This window comes from Opisthocomus hoazin, chromosome 17 (genome assembly GCF_030867145.1).
Source record: "Opisthocomus hoazin isolate bOpiHoa1 chromosome 17, bOpiHoa1.hap1, whole genome shotgun sequence".
Lineage (NCBI taxonomy): Eukaryota > Metazoa > Chordata > Aves > Opisthocomiformes > Opisthocomidae > Opisthocomus > Opisthocomus hoazin.
The window spans coordinates 3,282,145-3,301,924 of NC_134430.1; the positions used below are offsets into that span (position 1 = coordinate 3,282,145).

The 19,780-nt window shown below is 65.1% G+C and overlaps 1 protein-coding gene across 2 annotated transcripts; it reads left to right on the forward strand.

Moving 5' to 3' along the window:
• Positions 1–6,821: 6,821 nt before the first annotated feature.
• On the forward strand, positions 6,822–17,622 carry MFSD2A (MFSD2 lysolipid transporter A, lysophospholipid). Of its 2 annotated transcripts, none has more exons than XM_075437979.1 (14): positions 6,822–6,899; positions 7,815–7,937; positions 8,393–8,517; positions 11,969–12,092; positions 12,225–12,303; positions 12,896–13,068; positions 13,177–13,267; positions 13,890–14,011; positions 14,324–14,407; positions 15,317–15,400; positions 15,761–15,873; positions 16,084–16,227; positions 16,431–16,607; positions 16,985–17,622. In XM_075437979.1, exons 1-14 carry the CDS (start codon positions 6,822–6,824, stop codon positions 17,040–17,042), a joined length of 1,575 nt encoding a protein of 524 aa, XP_075294094.1. In that variant the 3' UTR covers positions 17,043–17,622. The 2 variants fall into 2 exon arrangements, with proteins under 2 accessions (XP_075294094.1, XP_075294095.1); XM_075437980.1 differs by lacking the exon at positions 6,822–6,899 and adding an exon at positions 7,654–7,668.
• The last annotated feature ends 2,158 nt before the right edge of the window (positions 17,623–19,780 follow it).

Consider the following 19,780-nt stretch of genomic DNA (forward strand, 5'->3'; position numbering starts at 1 on the left):
CCACCGAGCCGGGACCGCGGGCGCATTGTTCCCCCCCGCTCTTATAGCCTGTCCGCAGCGCCCGGCCCCGCCCGCCCGCCAATCGCCGGGCTGTGATCTGCATAGAGGGCGGGGCCTTGCTCTATTCCCCGCCCCCCGGGGAGGCACGGTGTGAGGGATGCCGCGGTGTCCCCCCCCCAGGGTTCCCTAGTCCTGCTGACCGCGATGCTAACGGGGATGCTAACGGGGCCACCCCGTGCGCCGGGCTGGGGGACCTTTGCAGACCCCCTCAGAGCATCCCGCCATCTCCCGACGCCGTCCTCAGCTCAATGAAGAGGTCAGGGTTTGGGGGACCCCCCTCACTACGGAGGGGCTCCTGCGAGAGGAGGGAGCCAGCCCGAGCGCAGCCGTGCCACCAGCCTGGGGACCTTCCACCGAGCACGATGGCAAAGCGAACTGGAGAAGCGGGTTCAAGTCACAGAGAGGCATCACCCGCTGCCGGAGACCACCCCTGGGTGCCCTTCCCCATCCACCCCCCCTGCGCAGCCGTTCCCCTGCTTCCCTCTGGGCTCCCAAGCAACTGCGTGGCCATTCCCCGTGCACACGGGCAGGTGAGCGGCTCTGGCCCGGGCAGCAGCGGGGTCACGCAGTGCTTGTGTCCTGCCCAGGGTGCCCCCGCAGCCACCAAAGCCCTCGCAGACCCAGCTGGGAGCTTCACCCCCCTGAAACCACCACCCGGAGGGGCTGGGGGCTGCCCGTGAGGCCGGGAGCACCAGGCCGGAGGGAAACCGGGGGTGGGACACAGCAGAGCCCAGCTCCCACCACCAGCACTTTGCCCCCCGTCGTTGCTGCCCAAACTCTGCAGCGCTCGGCACACTCGGCCTGGGCATCCCGAGACACGCGCGGTGTCCTTGGGGACCCGGGCCAGCGCGGCGGGACACTGTGTCCCTCCGCGGCCGAGGTCTTGCTAGGAAGGGAGACGAGCGGTGTGAAAACACGGCGAGGCTTTCTCCTCGTGCGCTAACGGCCACGGCATCGTTACACACACGCGTGCGGTTACGAAGTCCACGCAGGACGAGCAGATTCCCCCCCCGCGCAGTGCTAACCCACTTCAGCCCCAGCTCCCCCCTGTTGCCCCCCAGCCACAGGATCTGCCCCGTCCAGTGGTACTGGGACCCGGGGGGGTTGGGTCCCCAGGCTGCAGCACTGGCCCAGCAGCGAGCAATCGGCCCCAGTCCAGCGACCAGCACAGCCCAGTACAGCCCAGCGTAGCACGGACCACCACAGCCCAGCACGGATGAGGACAGCCCAGTCCAACCCCGCATGAACCAGTGCATCCCAGTGCTGCCCGGTGCAGTCCAGCACTGCATGCCCGGTCCCCCCCATTCCCCCCTGGTCCCCCCGGTCCCTCCCGGTCCCCCCAGTCCCCCCCGGTCTCCCCAGTCACCTCCGGTCCCCCCAGTCCCCCCACTATCCCGGTCTGTCCGGTCCCCCCGGTCACCCCAGTCCCCCCGGTCACCCACCGTCACTCTCGGCCTCCCCCAGCTCCCTTGTTCCCCCCCGGCCCCCCCCGAGGTCGCCCCCCCCCCCCCCCCCCGCTCGGTCTCCGGTCGCCGCCACCGGCAGGCGCAGGGCGCCACCTGCTGGGGCCCGGTCAGCACCGGGACACCGGGAGGGACCCGCCGTGGGGCGGCGGGGACGGGACGGGGACAGCCCACCGGGGACCCCCACCCCGCACAGCCTCCGTGCCTCAGTTTCCCCATTGCGGCTGTCCCCGGGGTCCCCGAGCCGGGGGGGGGGCCCAGGGCCCGTTCCTCGCCGGCGCGGGGTGCGGCTGAGCTCGCAAAGCTTCTCCAGCCCCTGGCGCAGCGCAGCAGGAGGGTGCTGGGCCCGGGGCTGGGGTTTCCCAGCCACGAGGGTGCCGTGGGGTCCCCACGATGGTCGCAGCACCCTCCATGCCCTCCCGGCCCGTCCAGAGCACCCCGATCCCGCCCGCCTGCTCTTGGGGCTGGGGCAGGAGCTCCGGGACCCTCACTGCTCCGGGACCCCCAGGCTGATGTCCGCTTTGTGCTCCAGCCTCGGGGTTGGCCCCAGTCCCCAGGCAGGCTGGGAGCACTGGGCATGTCCCCGGGGTGTCCCCAGCCAGGCTTCTCCCACCCCGGGGCTGCTCCCAGCCCTTTCGCCCTCCCCGGAAGCGTGGGTGAAGCCCTCTCTTTCTATTTTTGGGAACAAATTGCCCCGTCACCACGCAGGGCAGAGGCTGAGCTGCCGCAGGGGCTGTGGGGGCTCGTCCTTGCCCCAGCAAGGCACAGGGGGTCATGGTTGGGGACGCAGCTGGCACTGCCCCAGACCACCCTCCCCAACACCTGGGCAGAGCAGCGAAGGCTCCCACAGCCTGGCGCTCTCGGCCACGTCTCCTTCCCCCTCCCCGTTGGCCTCGGGGACCTCTCCGGCTTTTCCCAGGGCGAGGCAGGAGCTTGTTCCAGCTTCGAGGGGCTCGGGACGCTTTGAAGGTGCGAAAGCGCTGCTGGAGGGGCCAGGCAAGCCCTTTCATCCCAGCCTCTCCAGGCACTCGGCAAACAGCACCCAAGAGCCTCTCGCCGCCGGCGTCTTCGCCGGCTGTGCAAATAGGACTGGGTGGGTGAGGGCCCCGGGGGCCGCGGCACCGTGGGTGACAGGGCTGGGGGCCGGCCATGGGCTGGGCTGGCACCTCGCCGTGCCCCCCAGTCGCGGGGTGCTGGCACGGGTCTGCGGGCAGCACCGAGCACGTGTCGCCGGTGTTGGCACAGCCCCGCGGGAGCCCGGCTGGCGGCTGGCACGGCTCCGGCACGTGACGAGAGGCAGCTCCCGGGGCCCTCGCGCCCTTTGGATCCCCACTGACAGCAGCGCTGGACTTTGAAGCCCCAGCCCCGAAGGGTTTCCACGCCGTGAATGGTCACCCCGAGCCTGATGGGTGTCCCGGGGACACCCCAAGCTGGGCTCTGCCTCCAGCTGTCCCCATCCCGCTGCAGCAGCCTTTGAGCCACCCCGCCACCCGTGCAGGGGTCCCAGGTCCCCCAGGGACAGCAGAGGCTGTGACACCCCATACCAACACACCCCGACCCCGTCTTGTCCCCCTCATCCTTGTGACGCGCTCCGCAGGGTCCCACGCCGGAGCGGTGTGCGCGGCACGGGGCGGACGCTGCGTGCTGCCACGCGATGCGTCCCCTGTGTCCCCGTGAAGCCGTTGGGCAGCGGCCGCAGGAGCTGGCTGGGCTCTTGCAGAACGCCCGCGGGGTACAGGAGCACCACGAACGCTGCCTGGCCGTACGGGGCAGGGGACACGGCCCCGGCGTCACACCAGTCCCCGCTCCCTGGGGGTGCAGCCACTCACTCTCCGTTTAGCAGGCAGTGAAGTCCAGAGAAGGGAGGAGGAAAACACGCCATCGGCTCCAGCCCTGCTGACTCTTCAGCCCCCCTGGACCCATTTTTGCCCCTGCCACACCCTGCCCCATGCCAGGAGGTGCCCTGAGCCCCGGAGAAGCTCTGCGGTGTGCGGGCAGGGCTGTCCCCGAGCCGGGGAGCCGTGCCGAGGCTGGCCCACAGCCCCCCACCAGCTCTGGGATCCGCTCGCTGCCGTTTGCCCCCAAGGCCGTGCTCCGCGTCCCGGCTGGCCCAGCCTGGCAGGGCTGTCTGGTTTCGGGTGCGCTCACGCTTGCTCAGCTTCTGCTCCGGGTGACAGCGGGGAGGCGTGGGTGGCAGGCAGGGTGTCAGAGCCATCATCCGCTGGAGCAGCCCCCATCCCTGTCCCTGGAGCTGAACTGTGTCCCCAGGGCCAGCGTTTGGGTGCCAGCCCCTGAAGGGTCACCCCGGAGCCCTACAGTGTCCCCAGCTCAGGGATGTGGAGGCCGGGATGGCACAGTGTCACCGTCAGAGGGGCATCTGAGCTCTGGTTCTGCCTGCAAGACCACCACCCTGAGCTGGTCCTGGTGCCAGGGGTAACCCCGCGCGTGGCCCAGCCCCGGCCACCCGCAGCCCTGGGGATCCCAAGCCTGACGGGAGCTGCCGCACCAACATTCCCACCGGGATCAGCCCTTGGCGACTCAGTGATTGCTGTGAGGATCCCCCAGAGCATCTGCTTGGGAGGAAGGCCGAACCTCCCCGCTGGAAATCACGCGATACCAGACCTGGGGGAGAAAATCCTCCTAATCCGGGGAAATCCTCGTCTTTCTACTTCTCCTACTTCACATGTAAGGCAGGGCTGCGCCTACCTGCGGTCCTTCTGCCCAGTCTTCTGCCCAATCTCTGGCACAAAGGGCGGCTCGTTGTTCCCCTGGAGCCACCTTTGCCCAGGAGGCAGCTTCTCAGCGCTTTGCTCAAGGACAGGGAACGCCGAAAGCCCCGGGAGCTGAGGAGCCGCAGGGACGAAGGGAGCAGAGCAGCAGCGCTGGGGCCAAACCCAGTGGGGAGCCAAGGACAGGCTTACCCCGAGCCAGGTCCCTCCAGGGCAGGGACATGCCGCCGTGGGGGTCCCCTCTGCTCCCTGGGGAAGAGGTTTTCTCTCTGGCAAGGGAAACTGAGGCACGGAGCAGGGGCCCTGCACTGAGCCTGGGGGGTGCTGACCCAAACGTCCTCCCTGGCAGAACCCTGCTGATGTGTGTCAGGGGGAACAGAGCGCTTCGGGGTACCCAAATCTGTGCTCTGGGGGTGCTGCTGGGCTGGGCTCAGGCAGGGACACAGACCCACGCAGATGTCCCCAGCAGCTGCACCGATGCTGCCCGGGGACGTGGTCAGCCCCAGGGAGAAGATGTTCAGATCCCTCTGCTCCGCGCCAGCACCCAGAGCCAGCAGCGAGCTGGCCACAGCCACGCAGCGCGGCCACGCACTCCTCCCGGCCACCCAGCACCAGAGGCCTCGAAACTGAGACCCCCCTTAAACCCCAAAACTGAGACCCCTTGAACCCCAAAGCTGAGACCCCTTAAGCCCCTCGTGCTGCTCACCGCAGTGCTGGGTCACGACGCTCGTCCCAGTCACCCAAGCTCCGACGCTCCAGGAGAGCAGAGCCCGGCCAGCTCATCACATGAGTGTGGTGGCAGATGCGCGCGCCCATCGCTGACGCACGGCTCCTGTCCCCTGGGGAGTCTGGGGGGCTTCCAGCTGGCACCGGGCTGCCTGTCCCGGGGCTGTCTCAGAGCTGGCACGGCGCAGCGGGGCGAGGAGCCCGAGGTGGGTCTCTGCCCAACCGGCCAAGCAAGCGGCCTTGCCCGCCCCTCGCTGCCCTCGCGCTTCAAGGCGTTTTGTGTCACCGAACAGATCTGGACAGGCTGAAGGCTCGCAAGGGTCCCCGTCCCGGCGGGTGGGACCCCTGAGCACCCAGCGGGCCGGGCGCGGGGCTCTGAGGGAACCCCTGCACACGCTGCGCGAGGGGCCGGAAGCCGTGAGTCAACGGTGACACCAGCTCAGGGCTCCCGAAACCGGGGAGTGCCCGGAGCTGCCGTGTCACCGCTGTGCCACCCCTCGGTGCCACCCGTCCTGCTCATCCCCAGCGCCCGCTCGGGCTCTGCTCCATCCCGGTCCCCGCTCGGTGCCGGCTCCCCGTCCCCACGTGAGGGCAGCTCCAAGTCCAGCTCCAAGTGGCAATCAGGCGATGGCACCGGGTGCCACGCTGGCCCCACCGTGCAGCCCCATCGCAGGGCGATCTTTGAACCGCGGTGGCCTGAGCCGAGCGGGGTTGGTGGCTGTCACCGCGGTGACACGGCACCGGCACAGCCGTACGTGCACCCGGCACAGCCGAGGCGTGCTGGGATCGATGTCCACGTGGCCGTCGGGCACTGGGGACACCGCGGGTGGCCCAGGGAGACGTGCTGGGGCCCGGGAGCCACTGTCACCTGCTGAAGCTGCAGTGCAGCAGGCAGGGGCCATGGGAGCTGATGCTGGGGGGGTCCTGCTTCACCCTGGCCCCTGCGATGGGCCCACATGGGGGGGCCACGGTGGGGCTGGCACTGGGGGTCTCCAGTCCCCAGCCCACACTGGCTGGTGCCACTGGGCCCTGTGGGACAGGGAGGGTGACAATGCCTCCGCCAGCCCCGTCCCCTCGCAGGGCCACACGGCGTTCGCTCAGCCTCTGCCATCAGTGGGGGGGTCCCGGGGGGGAGCATGGAGGGACAGGGGGACGCGGGAAGGGACGGGATGAAGGGCTGGGGTGGAGGGAAAGGGTGGAGCGAGGGGATGAGGGATGGGGGAATGGAGGGATGAGGGGAAGAGGGGATGAGGGGAAGAGGGGATGAGGGGATAAGGGGAAGAGGGGACGCGAGAGGAAGAGGGGATGAGGAATGGGGGAATGGAGGGATGGGGAAATGCAGGAATGAGGGATGAGTGGATGAGGAGTGGGGGAATGGAGGGACGGGGGAACGGAGGGATGAGGGGATGAGAGGATGAGGAGTGGGGGAATGGAGGGACGGGGGAATGGAGGGATGAGGGGATGAGAGGATGAGGGGATGAGGGGATAAGGGGAAGAGGGGATGCTAGGGGAAGAGGGGATGAGGAATGGAGGAATGGAGGGATGGGGAAATGGAGGAATGAGGGATGAGGGGATGAGGAGTGGGGGAATGGAGCGACGGGGGAATGGAGGGATGAGGGATGGGAGGATGAGGGACGGGGGACGGAGGAGGCGCGGCGGGAGGATGGGGCCGGAGGGAAGGGGCTGGGGTCGGGAGGAAGGGCCGGGTCGGGGGGGGGGGAGGAGGAGGAGGAGGAGGAGGAGGCGGCGGCCGCTGCCGGGGGCGGGCCCGGGGGGGGGGGCGGGGCGCTGCCGGTACAAGGCGCGCGCGGGCGGCGGCGCGGCCCCATTCATCGCGCGCGGCATGGCCGGGGGGGGCGGCGCGGAGCGGGCCCGGCCCGGGGGGCTCCTGCCGGCGGCCTGCCGCCAGCCCCGCCGCAGGGTGAGCGGGGGGGGGGGGGGACAGGGGGGTCCTGCGGGGGTCCTGCCGCCAGCCCCGCCGCAGGGTGAGCCGGGGGGGGGACAGGGGGGTCCTGCGGGGGTCCTGCCGCCAGCCCCGCCGCAGGGTGAGCGGGGGGGGGGACAGGGGGGTCCTGCGGGGGTCCTGCCGCCAGCCCCGCCGCAGGGTGAGCGGGGGGGGGGACAGGGGGGTCCTGCGGGGGTCCTGCCGCCAGCCCCGCCGCAGGGTGAGCGGGGGGGGGGACAGGGGGGTCCTGCGGGGGTCCTGCCGCCAGCCCCGCCGCAGGGTGAGCGGGGGGGGGGACAGGGGGGTCCTGCGGGGGTCCTGCCGCCAGCCCCGCCGCAGGGTGAGCGGGGGGGGGGGGGGGACAGGGGGGTCCTGCGGGGGTCCTGCCGCCAGCCCCGCCGCAGGGTGAGCGGGGGGGGGACAGGGGGGTCCTGCGGGGGTCCTGCCGCCAGCCCCGCCGCAGGGTGAGCGGGGGGGGGGACAGGGGGGTCCTGCCGCCAGCCCCGTCGCAGGGTGAGCTCCGGGGGTCGGGAGTGGGGGGGCTGACGGGGTCTCCTGCCGCCAGCCCCGCCGCAGGGTGAGCTCCAGGACCGGGGGTCGGGGGGTTCGGAGTGGGGAGGGGGTCTCCTGCCGCCAGCCCCGCCGCAGGGTGAGCGGGGAGGGGGTACAGGGGGGTCCTGCGGGGGTCCTGCCGCCAGCGGACAGGGGGGTCCTGCGGGGGTCCTGCCGCCAGCCCCGCCGCAGGGTGAGCTCCAGGACCGGGGGTCGGGGGGTTCGGAGTGGGGAGGGGGTCTCCTGCCACCAGCCCCGCCGCAGGGTGAGCTCCGGGACCGGGGGGTGGGGAATCGGGGGGGCTCTCCCCGGCCCCGCTGACGCCGAGCCCCGTTGCAGGAGAGCCGGGAGCGGCTGTCGGTGTGCAGCAAGCTGTGCTACGCCGTCGGGGGGGCCCCGTACCAGATCACGGGCTGCGCCCTCGGCTTCTTCCTCCAGATCTACCTCCTGGACGTGGCACAGGTACGGGAGGACTGGGGGGCCGGGCTCGGGGTGCGAAGGGGTGAGTGTCGGTGAGGAGGGGTCGCGGTCCTGCGTGGCCGTCGGTCTGGAGGCTGCGGGTTTCCCCAGGCTGTGAAATGGGCTGGCACAGGATCTGTCCCACGGACCCACAGCGTTCCGGGTCGGGGTGAAACGGGGAGGGAGGAGAGCCCGTGGGGCACCCGCGTGCTGGCCGTGGGGTGGGTTTTGGGGAGATGAGACTGCAGGAGTTTGGTGCGGGAAGAGCATGGTGGGGCAGTGGTGGGAGGGACTGGGTCACCCTGCCTCGAATCCCACTGAACAAGGGGGAGAGGCCGAGGGACCCGTTAAATGGCAGCGGGGTCACAATAAGGTTGGGAAGGTCCTGAGGAGCTCAGGAGGGGCAGCCGGGGGCACGGGGGGGTTGCGTGTCCTGACCCAAGATCTTCTCCTGGCAGCTGGACCCTTTCTATGCCTCCATCATCCTGTTTGTGGGGCGAGCCTGGGATGCCGTCACGGACCCCATGGTGGGCTTCTTCATCAGCAAAACATCATGGACCCGCTTTGGCCGCCTGATGCCCTGGTAAGAGCCGCCTGTAGCACCCTGCATCCCTGCCTGATGTGTCACAGTGCTTCCAGTCCGTTTTCGGTGTCCCTTGGCATGAGGTTTGCAGGGCAGGACATGCTGACATCGTGCCTCGCCCAGGTGAGGTGCCGAGTGCCCCAAAAAGCCCAGGGTGCTGCCAACAGGCATCAAGCCTATGCCTGTGGCACTGACCGGTCCCCAGCCGTTCCTGGCTGTCCTCCGTGTCACTGCTCCTGCAGCAGCTCCAGCCTCCCCGAGGGCTGCTCCGGTGCCAAGCTCCGATGCTGGACTTTGTTCCCGTGGCGGTTGCTGAGCCCTGGCCAGTGGCAGGGCCGTGCTGCCAGCAGAGCAGGTGTCATCGCACCCACGGGGAGGAGGGACGGGGGTGTACGTGGCGGTGGGATGCCGGCTGACAGTCACGAGGATGCTCTTCTGACAGGAAAACGGCTGTCATGGCTCTGGGTGTCAGCACGTGGGTGCTTCCGCCGCCCTTGGGAGCAGGGTGCTGAGCGAAGGAGTGCCCGAGGGGAGCTGCAGCAGATGGGACAGGGTTTGTGCAGCCCCAAAGGGCTCGTGCCTGCACCCAGGGCAGGCATAGGAGATCCGTGAACACTTGCCCCTGCGCAGGACGCGGAGCGTTGCAGGGTGCTAACGCCAAAGATGCGGACATGGTGGCATGTCCTGCACTAAAATAATGCCTGGGGGACTGCTGAAATACAGTGCAGCAAAGGGGGGTGGGCATGGGGGGAGTGGAATTAGAGGGACGCAGTCCTTTCCCCCGCAGATTATACCCTCTGCTTCCGAGCTTTCCGGGAATAGCTCTGGGCAGCGGCACTCGGCTGTTGTTAAAACTGGGCTCAGTGCATGGCCTGAAATAGCTTCTCTGCAGCCGCACGTGTGGCGGGGTCTGGGGTCCGGAGATTAGAGCGGGGCTGCCTGCGCGGAGCTGCCCGGGCGCGCGGGGCCGTGCGGGATAGCCATGCACGCCCGGATGGCCGCCGCGGCTCCGCTCTCTGTAATCTCGTGTCTTTGAGGCAGGGGGTGGGGATGGAGCGGCTGCATTCCTCCAAACGGCTCCTGCTTCGTTAAAATTAGCCAGAGCTTGCGACTTGTGCTGGGCCCCTCAGCAATGCTGGGGCAGGCGGCTGCAAGGAGCTTGCTGCTGTTGTACGGGGCTCAAGGGCAACCCACTGAGTCCGGTTCGGATGGAGTCGAGCTGAATTTAAACCTCTCTGACTCGGGGTTCGTCGGCTGCGGTGGGGCTGCACAGCCCCCGGCCGGTGGGGCTGCAGAGCTGCTTGGTGCTGCCTCGGTTTCCCTGTGTGCAAAGCCAGGGTGCTTTGCACAAAGACCAGGGTGGTCTCGGAGGCTGCTGCCTGACCCCAGCCCTCAGCACCCGTGAGGTGACCCTGTGTAACCCCCTGCGTGCGAGGCTGTACTGCCCAAAGCTTCTGCCGGGCTCTGAAGGGTCTGATCCCCGAGGCCAAGCCCCAGTTCTAGCTCAAAGTTTGGGGCTGCTCCAGCTCCTTGGAAGGAGAGGAGACCTTCTCTGAGGGCTGTCACCTCTCTCCCTTTCAGTTCTTTCTTTTTGAAACACTTTTTAGCACATTTTGTCCCAGCAGCTCATCCCCTGGTTGCCGCCTCCTCCTCCCCACTGGCTTCAGGGACCCCGCTCTGTCCCCAGCCCTGAGCAAGTCCCCGTTTCCTTGACCACCTCAGGCTTCCCGGTGACTAAACTTTTCCTTGATGTGTTGGTGACTGAAGAGCCTCGGCTTTGACCTTCCTTCTCTGGGGCAGCGGCCGTCTGCAAACAGTTAACTGCCGGGCCGGGAAGGGGTGTGCGAGCAGTGGCACAAAGGAACACACCATCGCGCCGCGGCCAATGAGCGGGCGAGCGCGTCACGGCTGAGCTTCTTAATCACCTCGGCCTCGTCAGGGGTAACTCGAAGTCACTGCTCTGCCGCTGCCAGGAGCTGCTGACCAGCCCTGGCCAGGGATCAGCACCCTGGTCCCCATGCCGGGGTGGGCCCGCGGGGGACTGGGACGTCTGACGTGCCCGCGCTGGCGCCCACGGCGAGCGTGACGTGGTTCCCGCCGCGCGGCTCTGGTGACTCATTCAAAATTTCCTTTGGCTCCACGTATGCGTGCGGTGATAAGTGCGCGGGAGAGGAGGGGCTGGAGCTGGCTCGCCCCTTTCCTCCCCCCCGACGGGGTGACGTGCGCGCAGAAAAATGTGCATGTGTTGGGTCCTGTGCTGCGCCTCTGCCGGCTCTCCGTCCGCGGAGATTCGGTTTCTCGCTCTTCCCACCCCGACCCCGAGTTTTAAATTTAAACTTTGCATCCTGTACGTCAGCACAGATGGGAAGATCTGGCCGTACCCTGGTGGCGGTGTGGCGAAGGGCCAGCCCTGACCGTGCATGGCTCTGTCCCGTGTCCGGTTCCGCTGGCTTCATTCCAGAACGTAGCCCCTGTCCTGCAGTTTGTGGAGCGCAGGGTGCTTGCAAATCCCCAAGGAAAATCGGGCTCCTAACCAGATACGTGGATGTAAGCTCAGCACCTGGCTCACATATGTACAGGAGGAGGAATTCCTCCCGTGCCCTCCGGAGTGGTGGGGGACTGGGGTGCTCGCGGGGTCCTCGGCTGCTGGCGCAGCGTAGAGCTGTTCCCGCTCTGGGTTGCAGCAGGATGAGGGTTGTGAGATCCACTGGGTGAAGTGGAGAGATGCTTCTGGATGGCTTCCTGCTGCAGTCACCCTCGCTGGCCGGTCCTGCCAGGACCACTGCCAAGGCGCGGCACTTGAGCAATCCCCTCCGATCCTCGGTTGCACTTTGCATCCCGTGTCCCTGTGCCCGCAGCTCTGGGATTCTGGGCAGGGGTGGATGAAGGAGCCAGCCCGCTGGTGGCTTGCTCGGTCCCTGCCAGTGAAATGGAGGTGACCCTGGCACCAGGGCTCCGCGGGGCTGGCAGCAAAGCCAAGCTGTCAAGAGGCGTTTGGCTGCTGGGCCCGCCGGGCTGTGCTGCCTGGCTGCTCCCCAGCCCTTGCCGGGACGAGGCAGGCGATTGCATCCTGCTGAACACGCAGCAGTGCTGCCGCGGGGAGAGGTCGGGGCTGGGGGTGGGAGCCGAAGGCAGGAGCTGATCAATCGCTTCCGTTGAAGTAGGGATGTCTGTTTTTACAAATAAAGTTCTTCCCTGGAAGTCTGAGTCAGCCCTTCCCCTTCCCACCCTGTGAGACCTGAGCTGCTGCCTTCAACTCGGCTTAAATCACCACTGTGGCAACCACCTTCTGTCCAAGTATTGGAGCAGGGTGGGCCACCCTGGGGCAGCTCAGGAGCCCCCAAAATCAGATGTCTGAACCCCACTGGACGTGTGGCAGCAGGGAGAGCCGGGCTGGTGGGGTTACCCAGGTGCTGTGTGCTTGTGAGGCTAACACTGTGTCCTCCCAAAGGATCATCTTCTCCACCCCGTTTGCTGTCATCTCCTACTTCCTCATCTGGTTTGTGCCGAACATCTCCAGAGGTCAAGTGATGTGGTACCTCGTCTTCTACTGCGTCTTCCAGACCCTCGTGACGGTGAGCTGGGCTCTGCATGCCCCAGGGCCGGTGGGTGAGGGATGGAGAGGATGAATCCCTGCCTTCGCCTTGCTGAGCTATGCAGAGGAGCAGATTCCCATCCCTGAGCTCATTCTCCTCGTGCCGTTGCAGTGTTTCCACGTGCCCTACTCGGCGCTGACCATGTTCATCAGCAGGGAGCAGAGTGAGCGGGACTCGGCCACTGCTTACCGTAAGAGTGTTTCCTTCCCTTCCTCACCACGGCTGGGGGGCAGCTGGTGCTCAGCTCCTGTGCTACAGCTCTCACGGGGGCACGATCCTCCAGCTGACCTGCTGGAAGGGCTCATTTGATCACACCCCACCCCAAGGATGGTGTGTGGGGAGCACCATTCAGGGCTTGAATTGCAGCTGGTTGAGCTCTTCCCGTTCCTCTTCCCCGGCTCCTCCAGCAGACCTCCTTGTCCAGTCCAGTGAGAGCTGCGCTGATGGGGAGGTGGTCCCTGTTATGGCCAAGTGCCTGGAGCAGATGGTGGAGGATCTGAGCTCCTGAGCCTTTCCTTCTGCTCTGCCATACAGCAGTGGGAGCAGCATGACCGAGTCTTGGCCTCTCTCCCTGCCTCAGTTTCCCCCAGCAGCCACTTTCCTTCTTTGCGGCTTTATCTCCTGGTGATTTGGAGGGAACTGCAGGAGAGCTGGGCTGGCTCGCTTCGCCTGGTGAAGGGCAACGAATCACAGCTGGGGAGGCTCTGCTGTGGAGAAGGGTTTTGCACCCACGCCCTGGGTGCCCAAGGGCTGTGCTCAGTCCCGCTGGCCTCTCCCTCCAGGTATGACGGTGGAAGTGCTGGGCACTGTGTTGGGCACCGCCATCCAGGGCCAGATCGTGGGCAAGGTGGTTACTCCCTGCATCGAGAGCCCTTTCTTCATCGGCAAGACCAACTCCTCAGTGGCCATGGAGGAGCTAAACATGACCCACGACACCGGGTCGCTCACGGACACGGTACGCTGGGGGGGCTGCTGGCAGCCCCTGCCATGCTTCCCTGCCTTTTTGGCCAGGCTGGCTCCTGGATGAGCCCCTTCCCTCACCGCTGCCTTCTCTCTTGCACAGAGAAATGCCTACATGATCGCTGCGGGGGTCATCGGGGGACTCTACATCCTCTGTGCCGTGATCCTGTCGGTGGGCGTGCGGGAGAAGAGAGGTGAGGCTGGAGACATGCTTGGGATACTCCAAACTTGTGGAAATGCTGTAGCTCCTGCCAGGAGCTCCCCAGAACTCTTGGCCCCTCGTTTGTGGGTCAAGCCCCAGAGGAGAGGGGCAGATAGAGCTGAGGTCTGAGTATGAGGGCTTGCAGAAGGTGCTGCAGAGGGCAGAGCTGTGGGCAGGAGGCCAGAGCATCTCTGGGTCACGTTACAGCACAGCTCCGAGGACTTAGCTCTCTGCTCTGCGCTGTCAGAGATAACATTTATCTCACAGAGTTTTGGCTGACCAAGGTTGCTAGTGCCAACTGGGGCATCCCGGGGCGAGGCGATATCCAAAGTCCAGTAGCCTCTGTCCTTCCCTCCCTCTGCCTTGCGACCATCTCTGCTTATGCCAGGCGAATCAGCCAGGCCATCCTCTCCCCTCCACGGGGCCGAGGGACCCCCGTGTGAGGGCAGGGAGGTCCCTGCAGGTATTGCCCTGACTCCCTTGGGATGGGATGCTGTAGGGGGGCAGGGGCTTGTGCAGGGTGCTCAGCAGCAGGCATGAGGTTCCGCACCCTTTGCACCCAAGGGTGCCGTTTCAGTGGGTCTAACGATGGGCTGATCTGTTCTGCTCCCCAGAGTCCTCTGAGCTCCAGCCGGATGAGCCCGTCTCCTTCTTCCAGGGGCTGAAGCTGGTGATGAACCACGGTGCCTACATCAAGCTCATCGCCGGCTTCCTCTTCACCTCGCTGGCCTTCATGGTAAGCACAGCTGGGCTTGGAGGATGGGGGAGAGGGAACGGCAGCAGCGCGGCTTGGAGATGGCTGGGGGACGCGCAGCGTAGGGCCCCAACAGGACCCTGGTGGGCTGGGAGCACGTGAGGTGGCAGCTTGGTGAGCCGGAGCTGCCCCAGGCAGAGAGGAAGGATGTGGCCTCGTGCACTCGGATGGGTCGGTGAATGGCCGCTTTCTTCCCCTGCTCACGCTCTGGGTGCAGCCTTGGAGGAGGAGCGCGTCCCTCCGGGGTGGCTGGGGTGCCCGCTCCCCCCTAACCACCGTCTGCCTCCTCCGCAGCTGCTGGAGGGCAACTTTGCCCTCTTCTGCACCTACACCCTGGGCTTCCGCAACGAGTTCCAGAACATCCTCCTGGCCATCATGGTGCGTACAGCCTCGTCCTGGAGCCCCTCGAGGCCGGGTCTGCGGTGGGATGTGTGCTGAGGGGTCCCCCAGGTCCTCCCCAGGAGCTGGCATGGGATGGGTGCTCCGTTGGCGGAGGGGAGGGAGGCTGTGGGGCTGCAATAGTCCACCGTGGGGACAGTGACTGAAGGTCCTTGGGAGGAAGGGAAGGAGAAGGAGCTGCCAAACGTCCTGCAAAGGCAGGAACAGTGTGGCCTTTGTTCCATGTGAAGACAGCCAGAGACAGGGGAGACCAGGAGCCCTGGGGGCCTTTTGTCCAAATCCTGCCACTTATCTCCCTGCCCGCCCCCCCCCCCCCCCCCCCCCCCCCCCCGAAAAGTCCCTTGGTGTTTACTGCCAGGAAGATGGAGCAAAACAGCTACTGGAGAGCCCTTTCCATCTTGCCTCATCCCTGGGAGCCTGTCCCACCCTCCCTGCTTGATGGGGTTGAGAAATCCAAGGTGCCAAGGTCCCCAGAGAGCCTGGCTCTTGGCCATGCTGGGTGCAGGCAGCAGTGATAAGATCAGGTCCCTTCCCTGCACCAAGGATCAAGTCAGGTTCTCCCTCTGTTCGGGCAGGGACCTGCTGGGTGCCCTGAGGACAGCGCTGCTGGCTACCGGGGTGCTTTGCACCAGGGGGAGGAGGTGGCCCCACGCGCCTGCTCCAATTGCGAGCTCTCCTTCCCGGGAGCGGCGGCAGGCGAGGGATGGGGTGAGGGCAGGAGTAGGCGGTGTGGCTGCGTGCCAGCCCCGGGAGCACGTGGAAATCGGAGGTGCTGGAAATGTGGTGGGGGAGGCTGTGCCCGGGAGCTGCTCCTTGCTGGGAAGAGCTTTTCCCCCAGAGAAGAGCCTGGCCAGCAAGTGACACCAAAACCTCCTTCTCCTCCCGTAGCTCTCAGCCACCTTGACCATTCCCCTCTGGCAGTGGTTCCTTACCCGCTTTGGGAAGAAGACAGCTGTCTACGTGGGCATCTCGGTGAGTGGGTCCCCTCGAGCGCAGAGGTGCACGTGAGGCTGGGGTTTCCTGCATGGGGTGAGCAGAGCTGTGTCCCCCTGAGAGAGCCTGGAGCTGGGCAGTGGCTGCTGCTAATGATGATTTGGTGCCTGTTCCTCATCCTGCTAATTGTGCTGTCGTGGATGTGGCCAAGGCCAGCAGAAACGGCTGCTGTGGGGCTCTGGGAGGAAGGCTGCGCTGCTGCTTCCTCGGCCGTCCCTGCGATCGGAGGGCTGGCATGGACAGGAGGGAAGAATCACAGAATCACAGAATGGAAGGGGAAAGGCCAAGGAGTCTGGGTCAGGCGCTGCTGACACAGCCTGGTTTCTGTCCCCTATCCAGTCTGCCATCCCCTTCCTCATCATGGTGGCTGTCCTGGACAGTAACCTCATCGTCACCTACATCGTGGCCGTTGCAGCTGGGATCAGCGTCGCAGCTGCCTTCCTCCTGCCCTGGTGAGTGCGAGGTCCTGGGGCTCTCGGCACTGTGCCCCGAGAGCTGGGCAAGGGGCTTTCAGGGCCTGCCAGAGTTGTTAGAAATCCTTGGAAGGCCTTTTTGCAATGTTTTCAGCCCAAGATGGGGCTCTTGGAGGGAAATCCTCTCAGCAGGGAGAGGAGAGGCTTTGTTGTCTCAGTCCTGGTGTTCACCATCCGCTCTCTGCACAGGTCCATGCTCCCAGACGTCGTAGATGACTTCAAGCTGCAGCACCCCAATTCCCACGGCCATGAAGCTATCTTCTTCTCCTTCTACGTCTTCTTCACGAAGTTCACCTCTGGGGTCTCCCTGGGCATCTCCACGCTCAGTTTAGAGTGAGTTCTTGCACGGGAGCCAAGGGGCAGGGAGGGAGGCAGGCAGGCAAGTCTTGCACCTGCATCCAAGCATCTCTGCTTCCCGAGGGCTGGGAGGGGGGGGGTCTAAATCCAGCTGGGGTTCTGAACCTCTCCCTGCAGGGACAGGCTTTGCCTCCTGCAAACTCGGTTTCCTTTGCCTGAAGGTCCCCTTCTGTCCACAGCTTTGCAGGGTACCAGACCCGGGGCTGCTCCCAGCCCAGCGAGGTGAACTTCACGCTGAAGATGCTGGTGTCGGCCGTGCCCGTGGGGCTGATCCTGCTGGGCCTGCTCCTGTTCAAGCTGTACCCCATCGACGAGGAGAAGCGGAGGAAAAACAAGAAAGCCCTGCAGGACTTAAGGTGAGCATGAGCTTGTGCTATGGAGGTAGCAGGCACAGCAAGCCAGTGAGGTGTGTGGGGGCAGGATCAGGCCCAGGCGGGTTGGGACACACTGTGACTTGTCCAGGAATCCTCCAGGACCCGTGGGTGGTGGGGTGAGGGAGAAGGGCTGGCTTGTTTTCCCAATCCCGATGTCCAAAGAGATGGCGTGAAGTGTTTGAGATCAGCGGGGAACCCGCCCCGGTTGCTAAAGAAAACTCTTTTGGGGAGTGCGCAAGGCAGTGCCGTCCCTTGGGAGCCCTTTGGAGGCTCCTCAGCTCTCAAGGCAGAGCTCTGCTCGGAGGCAGGGTTTGCTCCGGGGCTCACTCCGTGCCTCCTCCCCAACCCTTTGCCCCCAGGGAGGAGAGCAACAGCAGCTCGGACTCGGACAACACAGAACTGGCCAGCATCGTGTGACCCCGGGCTGGGTCTGTCCACTCACGCCGGGGCTCTCTGGAGGACTCGGCCCCTCGAGGGCTGGACCAGCCTCGTGCCGCTGTAGGTGGGCACCGTCGGAGCGCCTGGGAGAAGCCGTGCGGAGCATCCACCGACTCGAACGCGAGATCTGTGCCGGTCTTGTGCCTTCCACGGGATCCACAGAGCGCCGGTAGTGTACATTACACGAATTGACCCTGCGGTACTTGCGTGCCTCATGAGAAACAAGCACTATTCCCGGCCGGGTCCCGGGGAGCAGAAAAGCCTGGAGCGGGATCCCCTTCCTCGTAACACTCGTGCCTGCTGCCTGTCTGTGCCCGGCCGGTCGCCCGTGGGACCGGGGGTGATGGTTGGTGTACATTACACTGTCACTGTGACCGCGCCAAGGACGTGAGCTCACCTCTGCTGTCTGTACGTGACACTAATTTGGAAAGCTGTTCGTTTTTTTAATAGAACCTGATTAACTTAATGATGTAAATATGAAACTATTCCCTATTTGTATATATAGAAACCGAACTCAAGGACCTGTTAATATTAATTTACATAAAAGTGGGGGAAGTCAGCAGCGTGGGTGCAGAGAAATTGTTTGTTTGTTTGGCTGCTTTTTGTGTGGATGTCAGCGAGCCCAGGGTCTGTTTTCACGCCACGGGGTGCAGGATTGACTTCCCTGGAGCCGAAGGCACAGGAATGCTGTAATCCAGGCAGGCGGCTGTGCCCGGCAGCCCCTTACCCCCGTGCGGCTCCTTGCGCGGTGCCTGCGCCGCAGCAACCCAACAAAGGCTCTATTATTTTCTTCCTTTTAAGAGGGAACGGGGGTGGAGGGAGGAGTGAAATGAAAGTGCTGCCTGCGGAGATCGTGAACCCGGGGCTGGAAACGGGAGAGGCAGCTGGGGAGTGGAGAGAAAGGGAATGCGGGCTGTGGGTGACATTCAAGACTTGCTCCCAGGGCAGAGCGCTGTGCGGGCGCTAATCTTCGTGGATATTTATACCTTGCTCTCGCATTCCCCTCCATAGCAGACATGGGGAGAGCCCTGCCCTCCCCGCTCCGCGGGAGCACGGCACTCCTGCGGCAGCAAGTGGAATGCAGCGGGCCAAGAGTGGGTGCTGGGGGGATGCACCGGAGACGAAGCAGCCACCCATGCAGCTGGGGCAAAGGCCCAGCGTGAGGGGACTGTGCCAGCTCTGCTGCTCGGTCCCCATGGCCGCTGCGCTGGGGACACGGCTGCTGCCTTTTGTTAAGCACATTTGTCACACCAAGAAGTCTGTGGGGTCAGTGCCTGAGTCAAGAGCGGCCCCTCTGCGCAGGGGGGGTCGGGGGAAGGATGGCTCATCCTTTGTTCCACATTTAGGTACAAAGGACTGCAATGAGGATGGGCTTTTAAAAATAGCCAGAAGGATTAGACCTTAGCTGGGAATGCTCAACTGGGCCCCGCTGTGCCACCATGGTGTGGGTCATGGAAAGAAGCGAAAGGGATGATGCAGGGAGGCTGGGAGCTGGCTTTGCGCGGAACAGGGGGCAAGAAGCAGCACTGGCCTTGGCCTGGGGCCCCCCTGCTCCCCCAGAGATGGAGCTTGCAGGGAGGGAACGAAGGGGGACAAAGCCAGTGCTGGCTGAAGCCCCTGTGGCAGGGCAGGTAGGTGCCATGTGCACCCTCTGTGAGAGGAGGAGGAGGAGGGCAGCACTTCAGCCCAGCGCAGGGCTCGAGATCGTTGGGAATGGACTGACCCCTGCCCTGCTCCTGGCCGGGATCGTGAGGAATCGCCCTGCCCGTTGCTATGACCTGGCTGCCTCCGAGGGGCGTGGGCAGCGCTGCTGTCTCCAAGGATTTGAAAGATTGCTGCTAGCTTTTCTGTTTCAAAGAGTTTCGACAGAAATCAGGGACATGTTATTCTTTGCCTCCTCTTTTTTGGGTCTGCGGGGTTCACGAGGAGTCTCTGTTCAGGTTTTTTGCAGCCAGCTCAAGAGACTAAGAGCATGCTGAGCTTGAACCAGGGCCCAGACATTCCTAGCTGAGCACACCTCTTCTATTTGAGGCTTTAAAGAAAATAGATGTGTGGGGGGGAATGACTATGGGAGTTGATAGCACTGAGTCCTGGGAAAAACTCCAGCCGTGAAGCAGAGACCAGGTCTTGCTTCAGTCATGATTACAGACGGCTTTCACTCCAAGCATGAAGAAAGCCTCTCTGGCATGGGCAGTCTGCCTGGCCAGAACTGCATGGAGAGGTGCTGCCCGCACCTACAGCTGGCCTCCAGCAGCAGCTGTGCTACGGCTTAACCCACACTAACCCTGAGGATGAAGAAAATGCAGCCGAGCATCCGGGGAGCACCTCCCTGCAGAGCTGGAGTTACATCGCTGCTGTGTGCTCTGCAGCGGCTGGTGAGCCACGCGTCGGGGCTGGTCGTGTGGAATCGAAGCCAGAACATGGAAAATGCAGGGTGTCAGCTGTGGGCTCAGCACCTGCTGAGCTGCCGCCCGTAACGGCGCACGGGCTGGGGCTGCGCTGCCCAGAAACCGTGTGGGTGCTGGGAATCAGCCCTGAATCCCAGCTGATGGGCTCGAAGGGGCTCCCAGGCCAGCTGGGGCAGGGGTTACCAGGGGCTTGGGGCGCCTTCCCCTGAACTTGGGGCACACTGCTGCCCAGGCTGGAAGGGAGCAGAGGGTTTCTGTTCTCGGGGAACCAGGTTATCTCCTCCCTTTTGTTCACAAGGGAACCTTTCA